This window comes from Mauremys reevesii, linkage group 2 (assembly GCF_016161935.1).
Source record: "Mauremys reevesii isolate NIE-2019 linkage group 2, ASM1616193v1, whole genome shotgun sequence".
In the NCBI taxonomy this organism is placed as follows: Eukaryota; Metazoa; Chordata; order Testudines; family Geoemydidae; genus Mauremys; species Mauremys reevesii.
The window spans coordinates 83725643-83751616 of record NC_052624.1 but is presented as its reverse complement, the minus strand read 5'-3'; the positions used below and the strand labels follow the sequence as shown (position 1 = coordinate 83751616).

At 41.6% G+C, this 25974-nt stretch overlaps 1 protein-coding gene across 1 annotated transcript in view; it reads left to right on the top strand.

The window, feature by feature from the left end:
* The window catches only part of GLB1 (galactosidase beta 1), an 83414-nt gene extending 58329 nt beyond the window's left edge, over positions 1–25085 (top strand). Inside the window, exons 11-16 of the mRNA XM_039522898.1 lie at positions 859–933; positions 3879–3968; positions 6306–6419; positions 7585–7716; positions 16906–17145; positions 24421–25085. Coding sequence (XP_039378832.1) covers positions 859–933; positions 3879–3968; positions 6306–6419; positions 7585–7716; positions 16906–17145; positions 24421–24681 — 912 coding nt within the window. The 3' untranslated portion in view covers positions 24682–25085. The remainder of the gene's footprint in view (positions 1–858; positions 934–3878; positions 3969–6305; positions 6420–7584; positions 7717–16905; positions 17146–24420) is intronic.
* The last annotated feature ends 889 nt before the right edge of the window (positions 25086–25974 follow it).

Here is a 25974-nt window from a genome sequence, read left to right as displayed (position 1 = left end):
TGTGCAAGACATAACAGCCTGGTGCTGAATAGCAAATAGGTTCACAAGATGGAATTTTTTATTTAAAAGAAAAAAACAAACCTAGGAAACTTAAAAAAAAAAAAAAAAAGTGTTAAGAGATTTAGAGATGCAAAACTAAGTACTCCAAAGTGAGGCAATGTTTAAGGCTGTGCAGGCAATCTTAATGAGGCCCTGTTGTGCACTTGTAAGTATGCATCTCTTCTGCTGGAGTTCTGCCTCTTCAGTGCCCAGACAGGATCTTGTTCAATGAACAAGGCAGGGATACAAAGTGAATAAAATGGGTTCTGCAGAGCTCTGCCTTATTTCTGAACAATGTCTGTTTGCAGTTGCCACTGGGCTTGTCTGGAGTAAATAAGAACTTGTCTGGTGGCACTGAGTATGGAGTTGGGCCCTTAGTGGATAGAACGTGTGATGTGTATTGGATGAGGCAGAGGCTTATAGAGACTCTGGCAGACCCAGGCTAGCTATCATAACGTACAAAAACCTGCTTGAAAGAACAGATGGTTTCACAAACTGGGAATGGTTTACATGAGATTTGAAGAGAGTGCAGTCTCAGGCAACTATTTGTCTATTTATCTAGGTTCTTATGAAGGCTCCCATTTCTGAGTTACTGTTAAAATAATGTGTAATACATAACCAAATCAGGTGGACTTTAACACTTCCATTTTAAGACCTACTACAAATGCATTCCTACAGCTCTATGAAAAATGTTGCTTTTGGCAAAATCTATCTTTAGTTTGGTGTCTTTGTTCCCCTTAAGTTACAAAATGTTAGATGAGAATTTGGTTAAAATGTGTTTCATATTAAAGTTTCATTTGGTCTCTCTTATTTTCCTAGTATAATCACTTACCTGAGGGCCCTATCCCACCAACAACACCCAAATATGCATATGGACAAGTGACAATGGAGAAGGTAAATGTTCATTTATTACCCTGTAGGTCTGTCTGTGTGTGCATACTTGTTTCTTTTTAAGGAACGTTTTTATAAAGTTGAAATGGCCATCTACGGGCACTATATAAAGGAGCAGGGAGGAGAGAATAGAAACTCAGAGATAAAAGGCTTCTTAACCCTCTTGAAGAGAGACAGATACGGGGCATGGGACTAGGAGACAGGAGTTCTGACTTCTCTTCCTAGCTCAGCCATTTTCTTGCTGTCTGACTTTGAGTAAATCAGTTAACCTCTACCTCAGTTTCCCCATCTGTAAAATGGGAGGATGATGATTTTGTTAACCTCTTTGAGATCTGCAGATGAAAAGCACTATGGAAGTGCTAAGCCATAGGGCTAACACTGCTTTGCCAAAATTAGCTGTGTAAAATGGGGTTTATTCAGTTTGACAAGCATTTTGACTTTGGTCTCAAAATTACCTCCACCAATTACTAACATTTACCTTATTACACCAAAAGGAAATATGTCAATGTACATGGCTTGTAAATAAAATGCCATGTTTATAATATGCACTGTGCTGTGTGTTAAGTCTCACTAAAATGAGTGATATTTGTATAGGTCTAGTCATTCAGCCTTTGGATAACTCAAAGTTTGGGTAAGCCCGGGGGGTTTATTTCACAGCCCGCTGAAGATAAAAGTTTAATGAGAGGCTGCTTTAGCTGCTGGTGTATTGAAAGGAAAGAGGAGGACGGGAAGAGAGGAGGTGCTGTGTTTTGCAAATAAAAACTCTATATGCCATAAGGGACATTTTTGTTTGTTTGTGGGAGTTGGTAAGTTGGATGTAGTAATTCATAAGTTTGGATGGTGCTGTGTAATTCTTTAGTTTTGGGCAGACAGCATTTTTGATTGATAAGTCTGACCCATTTTGCTATGGCATATGAAGTGTTGCAATATTCAGTACTGATAACAGATAATACAGCACAGCCTGTCTTAAGTCATCCAGCCCAAGTGGTCTGCAGAAGTGAAATTTCTCACAGAAATGACTATCCAGTCAAGGTGAAGCAGAACTGCCCCCTCTGACGAAGCATACTTTAGGGTGGTCTCAGAAGACAAGAGGCTGCTTTATAAGGTTTCTCTGAGCTAGTATATATTCAATAGTGAGTAAAATTACACACAGCTATGTGTACATCCTGGGTGGGCTGGAGCAGCCCCAGCACCAGCCTCGCTGGCTGGAGCAGCCCTATGGCCTGCTGGCTGGCCAACCCCAGCCTGCCTAACGGGAGCAGTGGCCACACCGGTGGGACCAGCGGCCTCAGGCCATGCTGACCCCAGCAGCGGCCCCGGGCCGCAACCACTGATCCCAGGAGCAGGAGCAGTTCCAGCCCTGCGCTCTGTTAAACAATATAACTTTAATCATTTAACCAGTTAACTTTTTAAATGATATTTACATCCCTAACATCCACAGCTTCTGGTGACATAAATGGGAGGTGCAGATCCATGGCATCTCTGAGAATCACACCACAGGATTTTTAAGTGGCCTGTTACTCCACATGCTGTATCCATATTGCCTGAGGGATCATCTCTCTGCTTGATTATGATCTCCCACAACAGCTATTTGGCACTGGAACTGTCAACCTCGAGAATCAAACTCGTGTTCAGAAGACCTAGCTTTCTAGGTGACTAATTCATTAATCTGGTTTTCTTGCACAAAGAGGTTGGCATGGACCATGAACCTCAGCATGGTCAAAGCAAAATACAAAACCCACTACTTTGACCTGACCGTACCACAGTAAGCCACGTTCCTCCCATTTCTCTCCTCTGCCAAAAGAGTCCACTCCCTGCTTGCTGGTGGGAAGAGAAATAACCTTCCTTTGTGTACACTGGATAATTTTGGGAAGCACTCATTTACCATGGTGATGCACATGCCATAGAACTGGTAAATTTTAAAAGATTATTGCATGAGTAGCCCACTTATATCCAGACTACTGTCTTTGAGTAGTCACTCTATTTTTATGTACAAAATCAATGATTGCATGTGAATAGATGATTTGTGTTATCCTATACCATGTGTAGAAATGATTGCATACATAATGTTGATGTTTGTTTTTAATGTTGCTGCACTTCTCATTTTTGAATGTGCCTGTGCAAAAGCTTGCTCTTTTGTTATTTTGAAACACCCAGCATTTCATTGTTTTCTTTTTACTGTGAATGTGTATAAAATATATATTGAATCCTACAACATTTTAAGTGCCACTTTTTGTAGTGGCTCTTCTGCAACATTACTTGAAAGCAAATACTGACTTTGGAAAATATTTGGAATCACCAATGTACAGTTTACGCTGGGCCCGCGGAGACACTTATGTAAAATAGACTGAAATTCTGATGCTGTTGTTTAAAAAAGCCCAAAACACTTGAACCTTTGAGCCCATAGAGGGTATTATGCATATTGTGTGCATCCTGACTAATATATAGAATCCACAGCAAATGTTGAGAGAGAAGCATAATCTGAAAGAGAGCTTTTATCATCTCAAAAAGAGGTCAGAGGGCATCATAAGGTATGTTAACCTGCAGTATAGTTGTGCCTATTGGACCGATTCAGAAAGGTACTTAAGGACATGTTTCACTTTAAGCTTGTGCATTGTCTCACTAAAGTCAGTGGACTGATTGCATGCTTAAATTTCAACTTGTGCCTAAACATCTTGCTGAATTGGGGCCTTACTGCTTCAAAAATAAATGCGGGTTCAGTTATTTTAAAAGTCCTCTTAGATGGTACTTGACAGAGCCAAATTCTGCTCCGAGCTACCTCAGATAATAAATTTGGAGTAATTCATTGGAAGCGAATAGTTACATCAGATTTACACCAGTGTAACTGAGAGCAGAATTTGGACCGTATTGTTGTCTTGTCTTATTTAGCTACTAATTAAACATTGAATTTTATGACCAGTCTAAATCTGCTTTTTTCTGCATTGCAGCTAGGCACAGTAGCAGAGCTTCTTGATGACCTGTCACCCTCTGGGCCAATAAGAAGCACTTACCCCTTAACCTTTGTTCAGCTGCAGCAGGTAAGACTTTCTCATATAACTACTAAGTGATCATTTTCCAAATCTTACATGAAATTCAACCTTGATATCACTGCATTGGGGTGAAGGGTCTTAAACCATGTCTGAACTCGGTCCTTTAAACCTTGCAGTGTTGCACTTCTTACAGTAGTTGTTCCAAGGTTCCTTGGGTTGGAGTCCCCTCCCCATTTGTGACTCCATCTGTTCCTGCGGCCACCATATTTTTGGCATCACTGCTGAATCTCACCCGGGGTTTTTTTGGCTCATTTTCTCTCTCCCTTTTTATGTATTCTTGTTATCTCTGCTTCCCATTTCCATTTATCTTCCTCCATTTCTCGTGCTCTTTCTCCCCTTTTATAGTCTCTCTGTGAAGCACTAGGTTTCAAAGATCCCTTCCACCTTGTTCCTCCCTGTTTTCCAGATTTTCCCCACTCTTTCTCCTTGGTCTGTCTGTTCTTTCTTTCTCTGTGGTATATAGTTGGTGATATGTCAAAACATCTGCCAGGGACAATTCTTGATAAACAGGGCAGGGGATCTGCGGGGGTGGGTTGGGGACATCACAAGGTTGATGTTTTGTGGGTATCTTGTTTATTTTTACTTCCTTTCCTCTTCAGAATGTAGGTAAAAAAAATTCTGAGAGTAGTCACCCAGAACTCATCAGAGTGCACACATCCCATCCACCAAGGGGCCTCTACACCACTGGTAGATGGTGATTTAGAAAAATACCCCTTGAAAAAGCATCTTGCTCCCATCTTCCTCTTCTTGCCGTGGCTTCCTCCTCCTCCTCTCCCCACATCTTTTGCCCCTTCTGCCCGACTTCTTTTCTATTCGCCTCCTGGCTGCTCAGTGGCCCCACCTTTCCACTGCATGCATCTGGCTCCCAGATCACCCCCTCTGCTGAGCTAAGTACAGATTAGGAGCAGTTGCCTGCAGCTGAAAGAAGCAACCACTAGGAAACGTGTGGTGGGCAGGATTGCTGAGCAGCTACCTGCCCCATAGTCCCAGGACACTGGATGGGATGGGTTCAAAACCCAGTTCTGAACGTTAGCTGGGCTGGGTTCAAAACCCAGATCTGTCCTGGCCAAACCAGAACGGCCGGTAAGCTGGATGGCTTGCCTTCTCTGCCTCTACCTGCACATACCAGAGGGATCCAGCCGGGGGAGAGAGGCTCAGTAGCTGTCCTGCTACTTGTGTGCTTCTGTGGGAGCAGAGAGCAGGCGCTCAAGTCAGCTGCTGAAAGACCCTATGAAAAGAAATCGGTTTAAAAGGAGCCTCTGACCACTCAGCTCTCTGGTTTCAGCATCCTGGCTCATCGGGTCATGTTTCAAGCAGCTCATCCTCTATGCATTGCTCTTCTCCACACTCTGCTGGGCTTTGCAGCTGTTACAGCCTGTCACCTGCCTTGGTCTCATGGGGACCTCAGAGACGCCTCAGGAAAAGGGGCAGTCCATAATGGTCACAGCCCCCCTCTGTTTTGTTCTTTCCTACCATCTGTGCTGCCGGTTGAATGCATTGGTGGTCACATGTGACTGGCTGGAACAAAGATGACCAGATAGCAAGTGTGAAAAATCAGGACAAGGGGTGGGGGGTAATAGGCACCTATATAAGAAAAAGCCCCAAATATCGGGACTGTCCTTATAAAATCAGGACATCTGGTCACCCTAGCTGGAACTGCCATGCTCCCACCTCTTCTTGCCCCAGAGGCTGGGAACCAGGTTAAAATCCAGTTCATGTCAGACTATGGTGTTATGTTAATGCTACTGGGGAAAAACAGAGTGGTTTCAATGTGTTTATTTCATTTGTTACAGGAACAAACCCAGCAGCACTGATTCTATTGTCCCCTGATGGCAGTATTTCACATGAAAATATTCTTAATTGTTCCAGTAGCATAGCAGCTGGTTCTCCAATACAGGCAGTACTGGGTGTCAGTTTTTGGTTGTAGGGTGCATTTTTTTAGCTTGTTACCTAAGCTTCAGTTGCAATGTTTTTTCCAGTTGTCAGTAGTTCACTGAAAATGGATAAAAATCAGTGGATTCAGTTCATGACCCTTTACTCTTACTGAGGTGCAGAGGAGGAGAAATCTTAACTGAGATCTTTATCTTTAAGGTTATGTAAATATGTGTAGGAAATTTTATGAAATTTACATTGAGTATTGAAGATTGAAATCACTTGACAAGATTTTAACCTGGATATCTGAAACCATTTATCACTCCAGACAGGATATGAAAGTTTAAATTACTCTTCTAATGTGTAGGCAGAAATTCTGGTTAATGGTTTCCATTGTGTGGCGTCAAGTGTAGCCTCAGAATAACTTGGTTCTCTCATTTTTTTTTCTTCTAGTATTTTGGGTTTGTGCTGTACAGGACTACTCTCCCCAAAAATTGTAGTGAGCCAACACCACTCTTTTCACCTTTAAACGGAGTCCATGACCGTGCTTATGTCTCTGTAGATGGGGTAAATATTGACCTTACAACTACTGATATCCATGTCTGTCACTTGCCGCCGTTGGGTAGCTATGATTAATAATTGTACTGTGTACTTTGTGACTTTTCCCCCCATGTACACAAATATAGTTTAGTTTATTTAATTTAATACGAAACGTAAAGAGAAAAAAGGGATCATACAGTTGATACATTCTGCACTTTACTAAAGCTTTTAAAATATTCTAATCTGTACACACCATTTCTGTGGTCAGCTTGAAAGTCTTACCATTAGTATCAAGACAATTGAAAATTGGTCTAGGGTCTTCATAGGAGTAGGAAAAAAAAACCCTATAAACTGGGCTTGCTTACTACTGGTTTGATATAAATCAGAAGTTGACTATATTTGATCAGCTTCTGCAGATTGTTTCAATTGATTATTGCAGGAAGCTTGAGTCTACATCTTTGCTTGTGACATTGGGTTATTGACCACAAATTTAAAAAAAATTTTTTTACAGGATGTAGATTCCTCCCCCGCTTTCCTCCTTGAACTGTGTACAGCACAGCTTTGTTCCTGCTCAATAAGGAGAAGAGTCGATTTATGGACTGTCAAAGCCCAGCTTTCATTCTTTATTCCAGCATATTGCATTAATATTTCTTTAATGAACCCTGTTTTCTATACAATACATCCTTGATGTATTATATAGTAAACAGTACAGTCTCTATTGGCAAAACCAAACTATGGTTTTCTATTCAGAATCTTAGTGTTTTTTTACAAAAAAAAAAAAAAAAAGAGCATCCAAGCTTAATCTGAGAATGAGTCATATTTTCACCTATAAAGTGTGCAAACTGTTTTCATCTGAACAGACCTTAACAACTCGTTGAGTTTTTTAGGAATAAAAAGCCTTGCAGAGCTTTGAAATGTCAAAACCAATAGAATTAGTGAACGAAGTGTACCACACTTTTGAGGAAACTGATAACTTTCCATTATTAGAATAACTGAAACGCTACTTAGCTGAATATCTTACTGACCAATTTAAATGATAGTTGTGGGGGTTGACTTGAGCAGGGCAGCAGGGGGATATTTTCCTCTGTACAAGCCAGTAAGCCTCAGAAATGAGTAATCCAGTGTAATAGCCTGAGTTTTGTCCTGTGTTTTGTCCTTATGTTATTGTCTCCTTTTGGTGTTATGCTTACAGGTTCCGCAGGGAGTCCTTGAAAGAGGCAAATCAAACATGATAAATATAACCGGGAAGGCTGGAGCAAATCTGGATGTGTTGGTAGAAAACATGGGTCGAGTAAACTATGGTAGATACAACAATGACTTTAAGGTAAACTTAGTCACTAATGATTATAAAATGGAACTTGTCAAAGCACACCAGAAATCAGCTTTTCTTCTATTGGTAGAAGAAAATCTTAGTGCAATAGTAAGAGCAAAGGGTTCGGGAGTATGCTGGTGCAACTCTACCTAACTCAAAATACAACTAATACTTTTCTTATGAGTCCCGCTCTCATTGAGGTCAAAGTAGCATTAAAAGCAGACGGACACCCTTTAACTTTTGGTGGCTTTATATCACCCACAGGGGTCTCAAGAGGTGTTGAATCTTCTGATGCATCATCTAAGGATGCATGAACCAGTTCAAATGAATTAAAAACAGCTGAAACGTCATCTAGAACTCAAGCTCAAATTCAGATTTTATATATAAAATTAGTACTTTTGATTGTCCATACATGTCCTGGTTCAGTTGCAAGTGCTGCACTTTTAAGCATCACTGGAAGACGGATACCTCATGCAAATCCTTTATCTTGCCGAATTTCCAGCCCAGGTTTGAGCAGATGAGATAAGGCTTGGTTATAAACTTCAGAACCCCTGGGTGCTTATCTAAAGCACACTTCTGAATGTAATTCATCATTAGTAATGTCCGAACGTTGTATTAACATGAACCAGGGGTGGGAGAAGTGCTATCATATGCATTTTGGTGAGTATCAAGCTTGGTGTTGACCTTTAAACTTCAGCTGCCCCTGCTCCTCCTGAGTCCTCCAGCCCGTGCTCGCAGGGCTGCATTCCAAAAGGGGCTTTAGAGCTGCAGACCAGGGCCCCAGGGCCCCCTTAGCCTAGGGCCCTGCAGCCCCTAAAGCCCCTGCATTCCGGGGGGGGTGGGGGGCAGCTCCCCAAGTCGTGGCCATGGGGGCGGTGCCGCACTGCGCAAAACCACCTGCACACCCCCTGCACCAAATAGGAGCTGCCCAAAGTAAGTGCTCTGCACCTCCTGCCTGCCCCACCCTGAGTGCCCTCCCACACCCTAACCCTAATCCAGACCTTCGAATCATTGTATCACAAAGTGTTAAACCAAGATTTTCAAAAATAATGATGCATATTCAATCACATTATTCTCACTAAAAATATGAATAATAATTTTTTGTGAGAGCAAAAAAGTTTTTGTACCGTTAATAAATCAAATACAATAAAAATTATTTTTAAAATATTGTTTTTCATCTTTATCTCATCCTTTTTTTAATTTCTATTTTTTGTATGTTTGTACATAATATAGTAGTATAGTAGTACATTTATATAATTTATACATAAATAAATATACATATATTGGGAGTGCGTGCTCAAAAATTTTTTACTGATAGGGGTGCGCGATCAAAAAAGTTTGGAGACCACTGCTTTAGAAGAGCTGCATTGTGTGGAGGCTTGCACGGCTGTTTGGCAGGATTGGGACCAATTGCAGTCAGATTAGTGATGCTTCGCTGGCATGAGCATGACTTTTGGAAGAAAAATAATTTCATCTCCAGTTTGCTTCAGGAGTTGACCATCTGGCCATTAAAATGGGGTTTCTGTAGCCCTACTTGGGCATCAGGGAATCCTGACCATTTATATCAAGATCTTGTCTTTTCTGCAGCCCCCCTGGTAAGCTAAGCACCTCACAGTGCTGTTAAGATTTTGGCAAAGGCTTACAGCCCAATTTAGATGTGAGGGCAAAAGCAAACCGCTAGAGAAAGGCTAGAAGAAGAGAAGGTGCCACAGCAATGAGATTATGTGGTTACTCAGCAAAGGCATGTGTGCAGAAGGAGGAAGTAGATTTTTTAAATACATGAAAATAAATAAAAATAAAATGTCTTTCTTGACTTGCTTTGGTAGACCGCTCTCTAAATGTGTTTATCCAAAGCACATCTGAGACTTGTCAGTGTACCGCATATAGTGGATATTGCTCACTGTCTTCAGTTATACTATGCAGTGGATATTTTATGGAATCCTGACTAAGAGTTTGATGTTGTCTTCCAGGATGGTGAGATGCAAATTATAATAACCTAGTGTGACAAAGTTCCTCCTCTGCCTTGGTGGGTCCTGCGCTTATTGGTGGATTTGCTCGCTTCACAGATTCACCATGTCAGTCGGGAAACAGCCCAGAGACCTTCCCCTCTGGTAGAAACCACAGTCCAGGTCAATTCCTCCTGGGTCTGATCAGGAGTTGGGAGGTTTGGGGGGAACCCGGGCCCACCCTCTACTCCGGGTTCCAGCCCAGGTCCCTGTGGACTACAGCTATCTAGAGTGCCTCCTGGTACAGCTGTGCGACAGCTACAATTCCCTGGGCTACTTCCCCATGGCCTCCTCCCAACACCTTCTTTATCCTCACCACAGGACCTTTCTCCTGGTGCCTGATAATGCTTGTACTCCTCAGTCTTCCAGCAATATGTCTTCTCACTCTCAGCTCCTCGCATGCACGCCACAAACTGAAGTGAGGTTCTTTTTAAACTCAGGTGCCCTGATTAGCCAGCCTGTCCTAGTTGATTCTAGCAGTTTCTTAATTGGCTCCAGGTGTGTTAATTATCCTACCTGTCTTAATTTGTTATAGCAGGTTCTTGATTACTCTAGTGCAGCCCCTGCTGTGGTCACTCAGGGAACAGAAAACTACTTGTCCAGTGACCAGTATATTTGCCTTCTACCAGACTCCTGTACCCCACTGCTCTGTCTTTTTCACACTAGATACACAGTGAAAGAATGAACTTGTAATGGTGATAATGCAGAGCAAAAGGATTTAAACTAGATTTGGGTTTAACGTAAGAACATTAGAATGGCCATACTGGGTCAGACCAGTCATCACCTAGCCCAGTATCCTGTCTTCCAACAGTGGCCAGTGCCTAATGCTTTAGAGGAGATGAACAGAACAGGGCAATTACTGAGTGGTCCAATCCCAATATCTGGCAGTCAGAGTATGAGGTTGCATCCCTGACTATTTTGGATAACAGCTATTGACAGACCTATCTTCCAGGAACTTGCCTAATTCTTTTCTGAACCCAGTTGTAGTTTTGACCTTCACAACATCCCCTGGCAATGAGTTGCACAGGCTGACTGTGCATTACGTGAAGAAGTCCTTCCTTATGTTTGTTTTAAACCTGCTGCTTGTTAATTTCATTGGGTGACCCTGGGTTCTTGTGTTACTGGAAGGAGTAAATAACACTTCCATATTCATTCTATCCATACTAGTCATAATTTTATAGACCTCTAGCATATCCCTCCTTAGCCGTCTCTTTTCTAAGATGAACAGTCCCAGTCTTATTAATCTCTCCTTGTATGGAAGCTGTTCCATACCCCTTATCATTTCTGTTGCCTTTCTCTTTACTTTTCCCAATTCTAATATACATTTTTTGAGATGTGGTGATCAGAACTACATGTGGTATTCAAGGTGTGGGCATTATGATATTTTCTGTCTTGTCTTATCTATCTTGGTCCTTAACATTCTGTTAGTTTTTTTGACTGGCGCTGCACATTGAGTGGATGTTTTCAGACAACTGTCCACAATAACTCCCAGATCTCTTTCTTGAGTGGTAACAGCTAATATAGACCCCATCATTTTATATGTGTAGTTGGGATTGTGTTTTCCAATGTGCATTCCTTTGCATTTATCCACTTTGAATTTCACCTCCCATTTTGTTGCCCAGTCACCCAATTGTGTGAGATCCCTTTGTAACTCTTCCCAGTCAGCTATGGACTTACCTATCTTGCATCATTTTGTATCATCTGCTGATTTTCCCACTTCACTATTTACTCCTTTTCCAGATGATTATGAATATGTTGAACAACACTGGTCCCAGTACAGGTTCTTGGGGGATCCTGCTATTTACCTTTCTCTACTGTGAAAACTGACCATTTATTCCTACCCCTTGTTTCCTTATTTTCAACCAGTTACTGAACCATGAGAGGACCTTCCCTTTTATCCCATGATTGCTTCCTTTGCTTACATGCCTTTGGTGAGGGACCTTGTGAAAGGCTCTCTGAAAGTCCAAGTACACTTTATCAATAGGATCATCCTTGTCCACAAGATTGTTAACATCCTTAGAGTATTCTAATAGATTGGTGAGGCACAATTTTCCTTTACAAAAGCTGTGTTGACTCTTCCCTGACATACCATCTTCATGGGAAGGGGGGAGGGATAGCTCAGTGGTTTGAGCATTGGCCTGCTAAATCCAGGGTTGTGAGTTCAATCTTTGAGGGGGCTACTTAGGGATTTGTGGCAAAATCAGTACTTGGTCCTCCTAGTGAAGGCAGGGGGCTGGACTCAATGACCTTTCAGGGTCCCTTCCAGTTCTATGAGATAGGTATATCTCCATATATTATTATCTACATGTCTGATAAGTTTATTCTTTACTATAGTTTCAACCAATTTGCCTGATACTGAAGTAAAACTTACTTGCCTGTAATTGCCAGGATCACCTCTGGAGCCTTTTTAAAAAATCAGCATTACTTTAGTTATCTGCCAGTCATATGGTACGGAGGCTGATTTAAGAAAGAGGTAACATAACACAGTTAGTAGTTCTGCAGTTTCATATTTGAGTTCCTTCTGAACTCTTGGATGAATACCATCTTGTCCTGGTGACTTACTACTGTTTAATTTATCATTTTGTTCCAAAACTTTTTCTGTTGACACCTCAATATGGGACAGTTCCTCAGATTTGTCACCTAAAAAGAAGGTCTCAGTTGTAGGAATCTCCTTCACATCCTCTGCAGTGACATTTAGCTTCTCCTCAATGGCCTTATCCTCCTTGTGTGCTCCTTTAGCACCTCAGTTGTCCAGTGGCCCCACTGATTGGGAGGTTTCCTGTTTCTGATGTACTTAAAAAAAAAATGTTGTTTAATTTTTGTGTCTTTTGCTAGTTGCTCTTCAAATTCTTTTTTGGCCTGTGTAATTATGCTTTTACACTTGACTTGCCAGAGTTTATGCTCCTTTCTATTTTCTTCAGTAGGATTTGTCTTCCAACTTTTAAAGGACGTCTTTTTGTCTTTAGCTGCTTCTTTTGCGCTGTTATTTAGCCACGGTGGCATTTTTTTGGTCATCTTGCTGTTGTTGTTTTTTAATTTGGGGTATACATATAGCTATGATGGTGTTTTTAAAAAGTTTCCATGCAGCTTGTAGGCATTTCATTTTTGTGACCGTTCCTTTTAATTTCCACTTAACTAGCTTCCTCACTTTTGTGTAGTTCCCCTTTCTGAAGTTAAAAGGTACTGTGGTGAGTTTCTGCAGTATTTTGCTCCCTACAAGGACATTAAATTTAATTACATTATGGCCGCTATTACTGAGCGGTTCAGCTCTATTCACCTCTTGGACCAGATACTGTGCTTCACTTAGGACTAAATCAAAAACTGTATCTCCTCTTGTGGGTTCCAAGACTAGCTGCTCCAAGAAGCAATCATTTATGGTGTCTAGAAATTTGATTTCTGCATCTTGTCCTGAGGTGACATGTTACCCAGTCAATATGGGGATAGCTGAAATCCCCCTATACTACTGTGATTTCTATTGTTATAGCCTCTCTAATCTGTCTGAGTATTTCACAATCACTGTCACCATCCTGGCCAAGTAGTCAATAGTATATTTATACTGCTTTACTCTTATTATTCAAGCATGGACTAGCTATCACAGAGATTCTGTGGTACTGTTTGATTCATTTAAGATTTTTACAGTATTTGACTCTGTGATTTCTTTCACTTATAGTACCACTCCCCCACCGGCATGACCTACTCCATCATTCCTATATAATGTGTGCCTGGTATTACCATGTCCCATTGATTATCATCATTCCACCATATTTCTGTGATGCCTATTATGTCAATATCCTCATTTAATACCAGGCTCTCAAGTTCACACATCTTAGTATTTAGACTTTTAGTATTTGTATACAAGCACTTATAAAATGTATCTGTATTTAGTTGTTTGCCTTCCTATGGTGCAATTGAATAGAACTCCTTTTTGTTTGACTGTTTCTCTTCATCTTCTACTTGTTCTTTATCAACTTCTATCCTCTCCTCTTTACTAGGACATAGAGAATCCCTGTTAATAGATCCTCCCCTAAAGGATGTCTCTGTCTGAACTGTTGGCTTTCCCCCACCTCTTAGTTTAAAAACTCCTATGTGACCTTTAAACCAGCAATCTGGTTCCATTTTGATTTAGGTGGAGCCCATCCTTCCTGTACAAGCTCTTCCTTTCCCAAAAGGTTCCCCAGTTCCTAATAAATCTAAATCCCTGCTCTGAACACTATCATCTCATTCACATATTGAGATCCTGCATTTCTGCCTGGCTAACTGGGCCTGCATGTCGAACTAGAAGCATTTCAGAGACTGCTACCATGGAGGTCCTGGACTTTAATCTCTTACCCAACAGCCTAAATTTGCCTTTCAGGACCTCTTTCCTAGCTTTCTGGATGTCATTGGTACCTACATGTACCACAGCCATCAGCTCTTCCCCAGCACGGCACATAAGTCTGTCTAGATGCCTCGAGAGAGCTGCAACCTTTGCATCCAGCAACCAATTCTCCCAGTCATCACATACCCAACTATCTATATTTCTGATAATTGAATCCCCTTTTACTATTACCTCTTTGTTCCTAGGAACAGGAGTCCCCTCCACCGAAGGGTTATCCTTAGTACGAGAGGATACCATGACGTCATATGGAAGGAGTGTCCTAACTATAGGATAATTTCCCTCCACTCCAGCTTGATATTGTTCTTCCTCAAGACTTTCATCGTCCTCAACAGCACAGAGAATGTCACACTGTGGGTGGGACCACTCCACTGTGTCCTGGAAAGTCTCGTGAATGTACCTCTTTGTCTCCTTTAGCTCCTCCAGTTCAGCCACTCTGGTTTCAAGAGCCCTCTAAAGGAGTCTAGTTACCTAAAGTGCTTACGGTTCTAAGATACGTTTTGGAAATTTGTGTGGTTTAGGGGTGTAGTGCTGGAGTCTGTTAGCTAGTCCAATCTTTGTAAAACTCTAATCTTTCTAAAACTCTAATTAGGAGAAAGGAAGCAGTACCTCAGTGCCAGGCTTTCACCAGCTTAGCGCATGCCAAAGTACTATTTTACTTGTCCTGTCTTGAGTTTTAGAAGTTGCTAGTTAGATTGAGCTAACAATACACCTTTAAATCCTAGCCTGGGCAAAGTGTGTGTGTGTGTGTGTGTGTGTGTGTGTTGCTTGTGGAAGCTGGTGGACTAAGTCCTGCAGACTGAAGTCCTTTCTTTATCTACTGAACAGGTGTTGCATGGGCAACAGTAGAGCCAGTTCCATCTGTACTACCCTGCCAGTATGCGTCACCCTTTATCTGATGGGTGTGAGAGTCACTTAGCCCACGACTGCCAAGAAGGATAAGAAGTGTGCTGGTAGTCTGGGGGATGTGTACCCCTTTTTACTGGGAACTAGATTAAGATAACAAAATGAGTGTAGAAGATGAATTATGGAGGAGCCAGTTGTGCTTCCATAGATTATGGTTGAGTTGAGCTTTTAACGAAAATCTGGGATTCAGCATTTAAATATTAGGAATGAAATCAGGTTCAGTAGACATGTATGGTATGAAAAGAAACCCGTGTGTGCACCAGAGGCTGCAGAGAAGTGAGATCCTTGCATAGAGAAGAGATTAGGATTTTCCAGATACCTGTGGAAAATGTGTAATCCTGTTTCTTGCAGAAGGGAGACTCTCTCTCTGCTGTGGTAAGCAAGGGCTAGGGGCAATTTATACAAATATCAGTTGGGGAAACTAACTGTCTAGACTTTTTTTAAAGTACTTTTGTCCTCAAAGCTAAACTTGAGGGAGTTGTGCCACAGCCTTGAAGAAAGGCTCACATTTTTAAAGTAAATAAGGTAGCTTTTGTGTTTCCTTTTTTGGTTAAGGTTTAACAATGTGAAATGGAATTAAGTATCTAGATTTTGGGGAAGTAGTTCAAAATATCTGTTGTTTTGCATTTGCTGATCTGTGTCTTGTTGCTGAAGGAAACAAAGGAAGGAAGCAGATCTAGTGTGGTTGTAGGTGCTTCCTATATCTTTTGCTGTATGTTACCTGGAAAACTCGCTTCTCTATTTTAATGCATGTTAGAAAGGTGCTGATAAAAACAAAAGACACAGTGTCCATTCGGAGCTGTGGGTTCTTAGCACCATTTGAAAGTCAGACTACTCCTTATCTAAGTACCTAAACATGGATATAGGGAAGCAAGTTCAGAAAACCTGGCCAAAGATATACTTATGACATGAATTCAGACTGTCTATTAGAGTAAGGGCCTGTCTACATGGGAAAGCTTTACCAGTATAATTCGCTGTGTGGACACTCTTATTCTGGTGTAAGAGAGGCTTTTTTTTTTTTTTTTTCATTTTAGTTTATGTTGCTTGGGAAGGGGTTTCAACTATGCTGAAAGACCATTCTTATGCTGGAATAAATGTGTCTACGTTAGGAGTTATACTGGTCTCACTATATCCATTTAAATTCAACCCTGATACTGTGTTTGCATGGGAAGGTTTTATTGGTGTGACCTAAGTGTAAAATACTGTAATAGAAACTGTTGTAACAACTTTTGTGGGTAGGGGAGGATTTGATTTCTGTAAGCAAGCCTCTGAATCTGCCTCTGATGTATGAAATATGTCCTCACTTAGGTCCCACTTCAGCATGATACTTAATAACATTCTTCACATTAAGCACATTAGTCTCATTGAGGTAACACGGACTACTATACTGAAAGTTAAGCACATGCGTAAGTACTTTGCTGGCTCAGGGTGAGCCTTGAAGCCCTGACTTTGTGATGCTGCGTATGAGCTCCAGTAGTTCTGTAGGAAGGAAATAATGCTGTCTCTACTACTATGTACAGTGTTGCTAACTCTTGTGATTTCCATAATGCGCCCGTTCCTGGAATCTCATGATTGTGAAAATTGCAGCTTGATTTTAACACTAAGTTTTCTAGCCTCCATGGTTGCAGAGAAGAGCTTGAAAATGTGACTCAAATGTATCCTAAAGGCTCAAAACCCAGAAAGCAAATAAAAGTGAGCATTTTTTTGGTTTGGTTTTTGCTTTTTTTAAGCTGATCTTAATTTGGGGGGATCTGACACATGTTTTGAACACTTGAGGTTGGCAAAACTGGTGACTACTGTAGTTCAGCCAAGTTTTGGTTTCTCTTAACTGTTCTGTACTCAGGACAGTTGGAGATAAATAACTGTAATGAGATGAGATGATTGATTTTGTTAACACCTTTAATTTCTTTGCAGGGTCTAGTGTCAAATTTATCTCTTGGCCAAGTTACACTCATTGACTGGGAGATCTACCCACTAGACATAGACAGTGTGGTGGGCCATGGCCTAAACAGCAGAGGAGGTGAATCAAAAACATCTGGTGGCAATCCCTCAAGATATGCAGCTCCTGCTTTTTACACTGGCAGATTTTCTATTCCCAGTGGAATCCCTGATTTACCCCAAGACACCTATATCAAGTTTCCTGGCTGGACAAAGGTAGGTTTCTTTTTCTAAGGTGTTTACCAAAAAACCTGAATCTGACTCTCTAAAGTCACCTTAAAATTGCTATTAAAGGTCAAGAACAGCCCACTAAGAGGGGTGGAGGACTAGGTAACAACGGTGTGGTAGTTTTGAAGGGTCTCACACACATCAGATGATATTCAGAGCTGTTGAGATCTTATAAGTGATTTGGCTGTGGATCATACATTTTAACTAAATCTTGAATAAATCTGGAGATAGCAAACTAAGATGAGGGAAACTCATATTAAGTAGTCATTCAGTGACGTCGGCTAGGCAAATGATGTGCCACGTAAGTATGCAGCTATTATAGATAGTGAATAGGACACAAAGATATGTGTGGTCAAGCCTATTTAGAATACGGCATTTGGTTTTGGTCTTGGGGGGATGGAGAGAGAGCTGCCCTCTGGAGAAGGGAAGTGAATACAGGAGTTTTAAAGGCTGCTTGTTCGGAAGAAAGTGAGATACTGGAAGTTGGCCTCTTGGGCAAGAGTGGAGTCAAGCTGGCTGAGCAGAAGTAACAAAGGACATAATTGCTGAAGTGGTGCTAGAAAAACTTTTCATGCTGAGGAGCGGAGAAAATTAGCCAGTGTCTTTGTATGGAGATTTTAGCTTTTTAAAAAAAAATTAAAATTGCTCATTAACAAAGCACGCAATTCTGACAGAGTCAGAAGATGAGACTTGCTATCTCGGAGGAAGGATCCCAACAGGAACAGTCATGACCTAACTTGTAACACGGTTGCCTAAATGATTCTAAAACCTGTTGCCCCACCCTCACTACCCACAAAAAAAATCCCGTTGGAACGCAAAAATCCCTAATCGTGTCTCACAACTGGACATTGGCATGGCTTCCAGTTCTGAGTCACGTTGCTCCCCCTTGCATCAGGTTAGCGATTGCAGCTAGCAAGCTGCTTGATAAGATACGTGCCGATCCAAGCTTTCCCTTGTTCAGTGACCTCTGTAGCCCACCAGCTGCACATCATTCATCACAGCACTCACTGTGATTGAGGCTGCCACACCAGGATGTGACAGTGAAGTCCCTGTGGTGGGAAGACTGGTGCTTAACATCAGCCACCAATCAGTTCCTCGTCACAGACCCTACTGCTTGCCCACCCAGCTTTAACCTGGCCATGTCGCCAGGCCCTTCTTAACTGATTCTGGACTGGGCAAGACCTCTGTGCAACCAGCCAGCTCCATTGGGGTCTTCGAGACAGTCCAAGCTGCAGTGCAGGTTGAACTGTGATACCCATTGTCGAGGAGTAGCCGCTAACCAAATTCAGCGGTGGGCTCCGAGAGCTGCACTTGGCCACTAAGAATGCTAATGCTTGGCAAGGCGAGCGCACAAAGGCTAAATAAATAAATTGGCATGGTTAAACCTGAGTGGGTGGGATTTCCAACAGCTCTCACTGTTGGCTTCTCTGCTTCCATTGAAGCCCATAGTGGAATTTACATTGACCTCTCGCACCCCCTGAAGTCAATGCTAAGTGCTTATTGAAATTGCACCCATAGCATAGCTGGGCCCTTTCTGTGGTGATTACAAGCCCCAATTTCTATGTGGATTTAGAACTCCATTTTAAATCCCCATCTAGCTGAAACTGCATATGAGCTGGTGGCATGCAGCAGTTATCGATCCTCTCAAGGAAATCACTTGGATTGGTTTAGCATCCTCCCCCAACAATTATTTCTCCCCCCCTCCCCCCCAGTTCAATTTTATGTCTTCCTCCCTGACCGAGCAGGCTCCTCACTTTAAAAATGGACTCTTCAGATAGTCCAGCTTTGTCTGTACCTGGGAACAGCAGTTCAGTGATCCCAGGATACATGAATGGCCCAGTGTGCTAGCTCCAAGGGTTGGCCCTTCCTGGCCTGAACAGTTGGTTTGGGTTGTTTTGTACCGATTTGTTGGATGTGATATTTAGACTATCGAAGTAGCTACATCGACCCAACTCCCTAATATGGATGCAGCTGTAGCTGTATAAAGATGCCTTATACCAATTCAGCTGATATCCCTTCCCTTATGGGAATAAGCTATACTGGTACTTTATACCACTATAGCTGCATCCACGCTAGAGTGGTTGTACCACCTTAGAGGTCTGCCCAGGCCTAATTTTCAAGCCTGACCCGGACTTGTACCCGACCCAAGCACAGCCAAGCCAAACCTGATCCAAAAGCCCCAACCCAACCCAACACTCACTCCATCCCTCTCCGAACCTGTGCATGTGGGCTTGGGGTCATCCTGGTGCCAGCCACCTCCTGCCCTTAGGGCTGGCACAGGAGCAGCTGCGTGGCCTGCTCCTGCCAGCTGCCACCTGGCTATGTGGCGTGTGCTCCGGAGTGAGGGTGACGAGTAGTTGCAGCGCCTCTTACCTGGCAGCACACAGAGCAGTGAGGTGACAGTGGTTGGCAGGAGCAGGGCATGCAGCTGCCACCGTGCCAATCCCACAGGCAGGGGGAAGTGATCAGTGCTGACCCGAGCCTGAGAGTGGGAGCTGGCTTCCAACCCAACCCAAACCCCACACTTGTAGTTGGGTCCTGTTGGGTTTGGGTCAGGTTGCGAGGCTCTGTGCCACTTTACCTATATTGGTATAATTAAAGCAGTACAATTTTGTGTGTAGACAAGCCCAGAATTTCTCCCTAGCTGAGGGGAATGAGCCCTCGGGATGGCAGTCAAGTGACCATCCAAAGTACATAAGGAGCGCCAATAGCCCACTTTGAGAGTGGAGGTGGGGAGAAAGCATGTGCAGGGTGAAGGTTCATCCTACTTCCCAGGCAGAGGGCCTGGGGAGTGAGGCTGCTGGGAGCAGAAGGCTGCTGGGAGAAGACTCAGCTGAGACACCCTGGGAAGGGGGTTTATATACAGGGGAAGCTGGAGGAAGGCTTATGGAGGAGTATGGCCTGGGGAAAACTGAAGGACAAGGCTAGAGCTTGAGTGGCTAAGGACAAATAGCCCAATTATAATATGGAACCTGTAGTAGACTGTGGGCATTGGCCCCCTTCTATGCTGTTACTGTGGATGTGGGAAGATTAATTAGAGGCAGGAAGCTGAGCTGGTGGAAGGGCTGAAGATTGCCTAAGACCCTCGGAGGGAACTGCTGTGACCTGGAAGAGTGTAGGGCAGAAGACTGTGTGTTGCCACTGGACTTTATTTTTGATGCTCCGGAAGTGATGAACTCTGACTTAACCAGAGAGCTAAGTCACCGCAGTGCTGCAGTGCAGAAAAGACTCCTGCATGCGAGCACTGCAGCAACCTACAAGCCTGTGGGAAACTGAGAGGGGAAACTGGAGCAGTGGAAATGCCTAATGCTGAACTGGATAAGCCCGAGCTATCTTGGGATTCAGCCATAGCAACCTGTGTAGCTGCACCAGCACAAGCCCCAATTGTAGTCAAGAAAAGCAGTGGTTTGCATAAATTGAGGTTTACACAGGCAACTGGTGCAAGTCATGGCTTTCCGTGGCAACACTTGGGGTTTGCACAGATGCAGGTACACCAGTTGCTGATTGCTGATTTGGAGCTAATCTCGCTCGCACCTAGAGAAGAACATGTAGGGTGATACTTGTTTTCAAAGAAGGAAGCAGAATGACCACAATGATGTGTCTTTATAAAAGAAAATGTGGATCTTGATTTTTTCAGTCTTCAAAGTTCAGGCCATTCACAGGTTCCAGATCTTTTGTTAACCCACAAATTGAAACACAGACCAATTGCTAAATTCTGATTTGGATTCCAAAACCTACTAACTCTCAAATTTTGGATGAACTTAGATCCAGGGTTTTTGTTTGGAACAGAGCCATTTAAAAGTGCCAACACCTAATGCTTCTTAGGTAGTTTCCACAACCTTTCTGTATTTGCCATGAATGACATTAATGTGATTTGAGAGATTCCTGAAAATTCAGTGGAATTAGTATCATGGCCAAATATTCCACACACCCACCCTATACAGTGTCATGGTACACTATATATGCATAACCATGTATGTGTTCATGAAGGACGTAAGGGTTTTTCTGACATTTTTATCAATTCCACAGGAGCCTTCAAAATAATACAGTATTGGTAGAAATTGAAAATAGTTTTCTGCTATGAAATTGTTGCATACTTCATAGCCATTATTGGGCAATCTTAGTTTGAATGAGTAACATTTTAAAACTTCATTGAAAACAAGTAGCAATTGTTCATCATGAGTGAGATTTTAAAATCGCTATGAAAATAAGACAAAATAAAAGTACCTCCCTCCAAATGAGTGATAGTTGCAACTCTGCACTATCTCAGCGTACTGTGCATGGTCAGTCGTCATTACACTGGAGGGTTTTTCTTTCATACAGTACTCTTGAACATTTGTGGGTTTTTTTAAATGTGTAAGACTAACATTAAGAAATGGATTTCAGTAACTATATTAGTGGCCAAAAGAGTTATTTTGAGGAAATGGTGCTCTGCAATTCCTCAATCATACACAGACTGGCTTAGTGAGTTCTCTATTACTGCATTAATGGAAAAAATTACTCTAATAGAAATTCTTGGAAAAAAATATGAGGATGTCTGGTTACTCATGAAACTATTGCGTATTTTTTGCAGTTTAGTATATATTAATCCGCATTATTATTATTGAATTTACTCCTAAAAAATTGCATAGACTTTAATTGACTGAGTACAAAGTTAAGTTGTTGCTGTGTTGTAGCATATCAACATATAGTGTGCTGTACCCTTTAAAAAAAAAAAACACAGTGGTTTAGAGACTCCTGTCTGTTGCAGAACTTAATGGTATGATTTAAAAAGGGTTTTCACAGTTGAGATAGTTATTCACAACTCAGCAGAAGTTTCTAGTTCAATATCTATTCATATAAAGGAAGTTTTCTGTTTCTAATCGCTGATTCTTCTGTTTCTATTTTGTATAACGTTATTTAGTCTATATGGATGTTATAAATTAGTAGATTTGGGGGCATATATGGACATATGATTTCATAATCATGCTGCATACGTGACCTGTAAACTTACGAACAGCTTCTTGCAAATTAACCTTTGAGCTCATGTTTTCCAAGAAATTGTATGAAGTAAACTGTCAGACTTAAAGACCAGAAGGGACCATTATGATCATTTCATCTGACCTTCTGTAAAGGTCTTAGAATTTCCCCCACTAAGTCCTGCACCAACCCACAAGTTCTCAATGAGCTAGAGCATATTTTACATTACCGTAATGAATTCATCATGTGTGTGGGATAGTAACTTACAGCAATTCTAATGCCATTTTTCACCCTAAAAGAACACAGAAGCAAAGCACTGAGGCAGAATATTTTCTTTTCCCCTACGTACCGCAAAAACAAGCCACAGAATGAGATTAATTTGATTAAAAAAAATGTTTGGGGTTGAAGTTTAACAACACCTTGGCAGAACAGAGCAAGATAGGATCTTGGGCCACAGAGGCAAATGGAAAGTTGAACTCGCCTTCATTTGTGAATTTACCATCTCTGAGAAAAATTATGAATTTGATATAAATTGATTTATAAAGATTTGAAATAAATTTACAGAAACAACTGCAATATAACCATTTTCTTTTTAATACTCTACTAATGATCTATGTTTGGGAGACTTCGCTACATTTTCCTAACCTTTCATTTTTAATTGCAATTTGACATACCCTAAGTTTTTCGGAAGCCACAACGATGCTGTTAAAGTCCTACCTTCCCAGTGCCTTATAGAAACCCTTTTATTTAGTCATCATTCTGCCTTTGTGTCATGCATCTCATAGTTTTTTCCCCCAGTCTTAAACTGCTAAGGATATTTTATATGGGGAAAAATTGATGCTTTAATTCACCTGCTCCTGTTGAATTCTCATCCATTGAAGTCCCAGTGTTCTGAGCCTGTAGCTGACTAACACAGAAAGGGCGTTCGTGAGAGATTGGAGCTGTGTGGCATGTTAAACCTCAAAAACACGTGGAACTTTCCTTTTTGTTATGAACTCAAAACAGCACAGTTCAGTCAAAATGTTCATGAACCGAGGTTCAGTTTTGAGTGAATGTGGGTCCGTTTACAATTCCACTGAAATGGTATGAACTGTTTTAAAGATGACTAAGATGATTTTTCTAAAAATAATGAGCTTGGGGGTATTTTTTTGCTGCCTTATGATGCGTTTAAAAGATGCAAGTTTTTGAAAGGCTTTCTTAAGCTTGTTTTTTTACATTACAAACACCAACAATGTCAAGTCATCCCTCTTTTTGCAAGAGTGCTTCTTGGATGTCTCAGATGCTATGTGTGAGATCTCGCATTATCAGACGTGGTCTGGGTCTTGCAACTTTAACAAGAGTATTATTTTTTTCTCCTAAGTCTTGGTGGTCACTAGAACCTGACTTTAACCAAACAACAACAACCCACCGAAAACAGAGTTTAACAGTCTAGTTAGACTGTCCCTTTTTCTTCTCAGTTGCTCAGGTTTCTCTTTCGTGATGTTACTTATCAAGTTCTCCTGTTGCCATAGAGACTTTGAGTCGGAAACGTCTGAATTTCTGATATCCAAAACAAGCTGCAAATAAATTACTTTTTTTGCACAAAAACTCTGACGTTTGTTCAGTGCACTTTTTCAACAAGTCCACCCCCTCCCCTTTACCAGTTACCTTTAAGCAAATATAATTTTGTTTTCAGGTTTGTTTTAACCTGAAACTTAAAGCAAAATTCAGGGCTGGGAGAGGGGTGGACATTATGTAGCTTCCTCTTGAAATAAAACCAAAGGAAGGTTTGCCAGAAGCTCCTGAAAACTAAAATACTGAACTTCACAGAGCTCTGCAGAGAATGGCTTCAGGTGAGACACAAACTCAACATCCAGAAATTCTGTTCCTCCCAAATATCTCCAGTTAAACTTGCCAAGAGTCACTTTTTCAAGCTTCCCAAGTAGTATTGACTGGTCTGGGACACAGTAGTTCTCTGTCTCCTTGGTGTTTTATGGATACTGCTAATTTATTTTCTTGGTGTGCAAGTCTTCATTTTTTAGTACAGGTATATTTTCTTTGAACATCTCATTTTAAAATGTTGACACTGTTTTTAATTAATCAAAGAACTACGATTGTTTTGCCTGTTTTTAAAGTGTGTTTTGATCAGGATTTAAATCCCAGCTTATTTTAGCCTGATCAAAATATAGTGTGAAAATATAGTGTTTCATTGTATGAAACATGAAGGCTCAATTCCTGACCTCAGGATGGTAGAGGTTAAATAAGCTATGAATTTAATAATTTTTATTTGACTTAATTATTTTTTTTTGTTTCTCTTTTTGGCAGGGACAAATTTGGATCAATGGTTTTAACCTCGGTCGTTACTGGCCAGTCCGTGGTCCTCAAGTGACCCTATTTGTTCCAAGCAACATCCTCGTTTCATCGTCACCGAACAATATCACAGTGTTGGAGCTGGAGCAGTCTCCGTGTGGCATTCAGAAATGTGCCATAGAATTTGTAGACAAACCTGATATCAATGCAACACTGCAGTATGAAAGCAACACCCGGAAGCTGTTCACTAAAGATTTATGGCTGGACCCTCTATGATTATTTAGGAATGTGTCCCCTTACCTTCTCCTGTTTTTCTACCCCACACCCTCAAATCCTACATTCTTCGTGGGGAAAATCAGTATTAAAAATCAATAAGTATGTTTAACTATGGAAATTTTTTCAAGCACTGAAAGCATAGCTGTTTTCTAACAGGAGATACTAAATACAGGGTCTCCTTTAAAAGTGAACATTCAAGCGTTAGAGTAAGTTTTTGTGCACGAGACTTGTCTTAGATGGAAGATAATATTTAACATCAAAGTCTTAGTAAACAGATAGCTTTGGGAACTGTGGCTGCATTTTAAACTAGTCATTTTACCAACTCTTGTGAACCTAGAGAAATTTACCTTGCTAAGAACTGAGTGGCCCCACTCCCACGCTTATAAACATTTAATGTCCACAAACAAGTATCCAAAGGGTTTGTGTATTCCAAGTACCATTTAGATTTGACTTGTTTTCCTCCAGGCTTAAATACCTGGCTAGTGTGGCTACTGTTTCAGTCTGCAGTAGCTTACTACCAGCATGGTCAGTCCTCTGCCGCCCTCCCTCCAAACCTTCCCAGTGACCTTTAGAATTCTCCCAGAATCTGCTGCTTCTGGGACCTGTGACAGGAATTGTGGGGTAGGTACCTAGAGTGCATTGCAAGTGAAATGGTGAAACAGCACTGATGTGGATGTTAGCGAGTGGCTTCTGGTCACAGGTCTGCCTCAGTTTCTCCTTGGGCTAACTCACTGACTCCCCTCCAGCTCCCAGCACTGGCATGATTTAGCCGTTTGGCTAAGTAACAAAGTCCACTCCTTTTGGAATTAACAAATCTGCAAACGGGGTCTTTGAATCAGTTACAATCTTGCCTGACTTTAGCATTCAAAAATCATGATATTGGTGTAATCATGAGACTTTAAGAAAAAACAACTTTTTTTTCCCCATTTTGGCTCCTGGTATTTGAGTCTTTGAGGTACACGTAAGTCATGTTCTCAAATTTTTCTCTGCAACCATGGGAGCTAGATATGTTTTAATGAAACCTGAGCCTCATGTAATAGTCTCCAGGAGCGGAGGCTCTTAGAAAAATACCCAATAACACAAGAGTTGTGATAAAATCATAAAAGTTGGGGCTCGCTGGGGCTCAGTAGTCCCCTCCCTGGACCTGGTAATCCCTTCCACAGGGATATCCACTTGCCGTCCTGGAGGCACTGCGGAGTTGAAGAGGAATTTCCACGCCACCTCCAGTTGGTGCCATAGGAGAATCCAGGTGTTCTCTCTACTCTGAGTTCTAGTTAGGTGACCGTACAACAA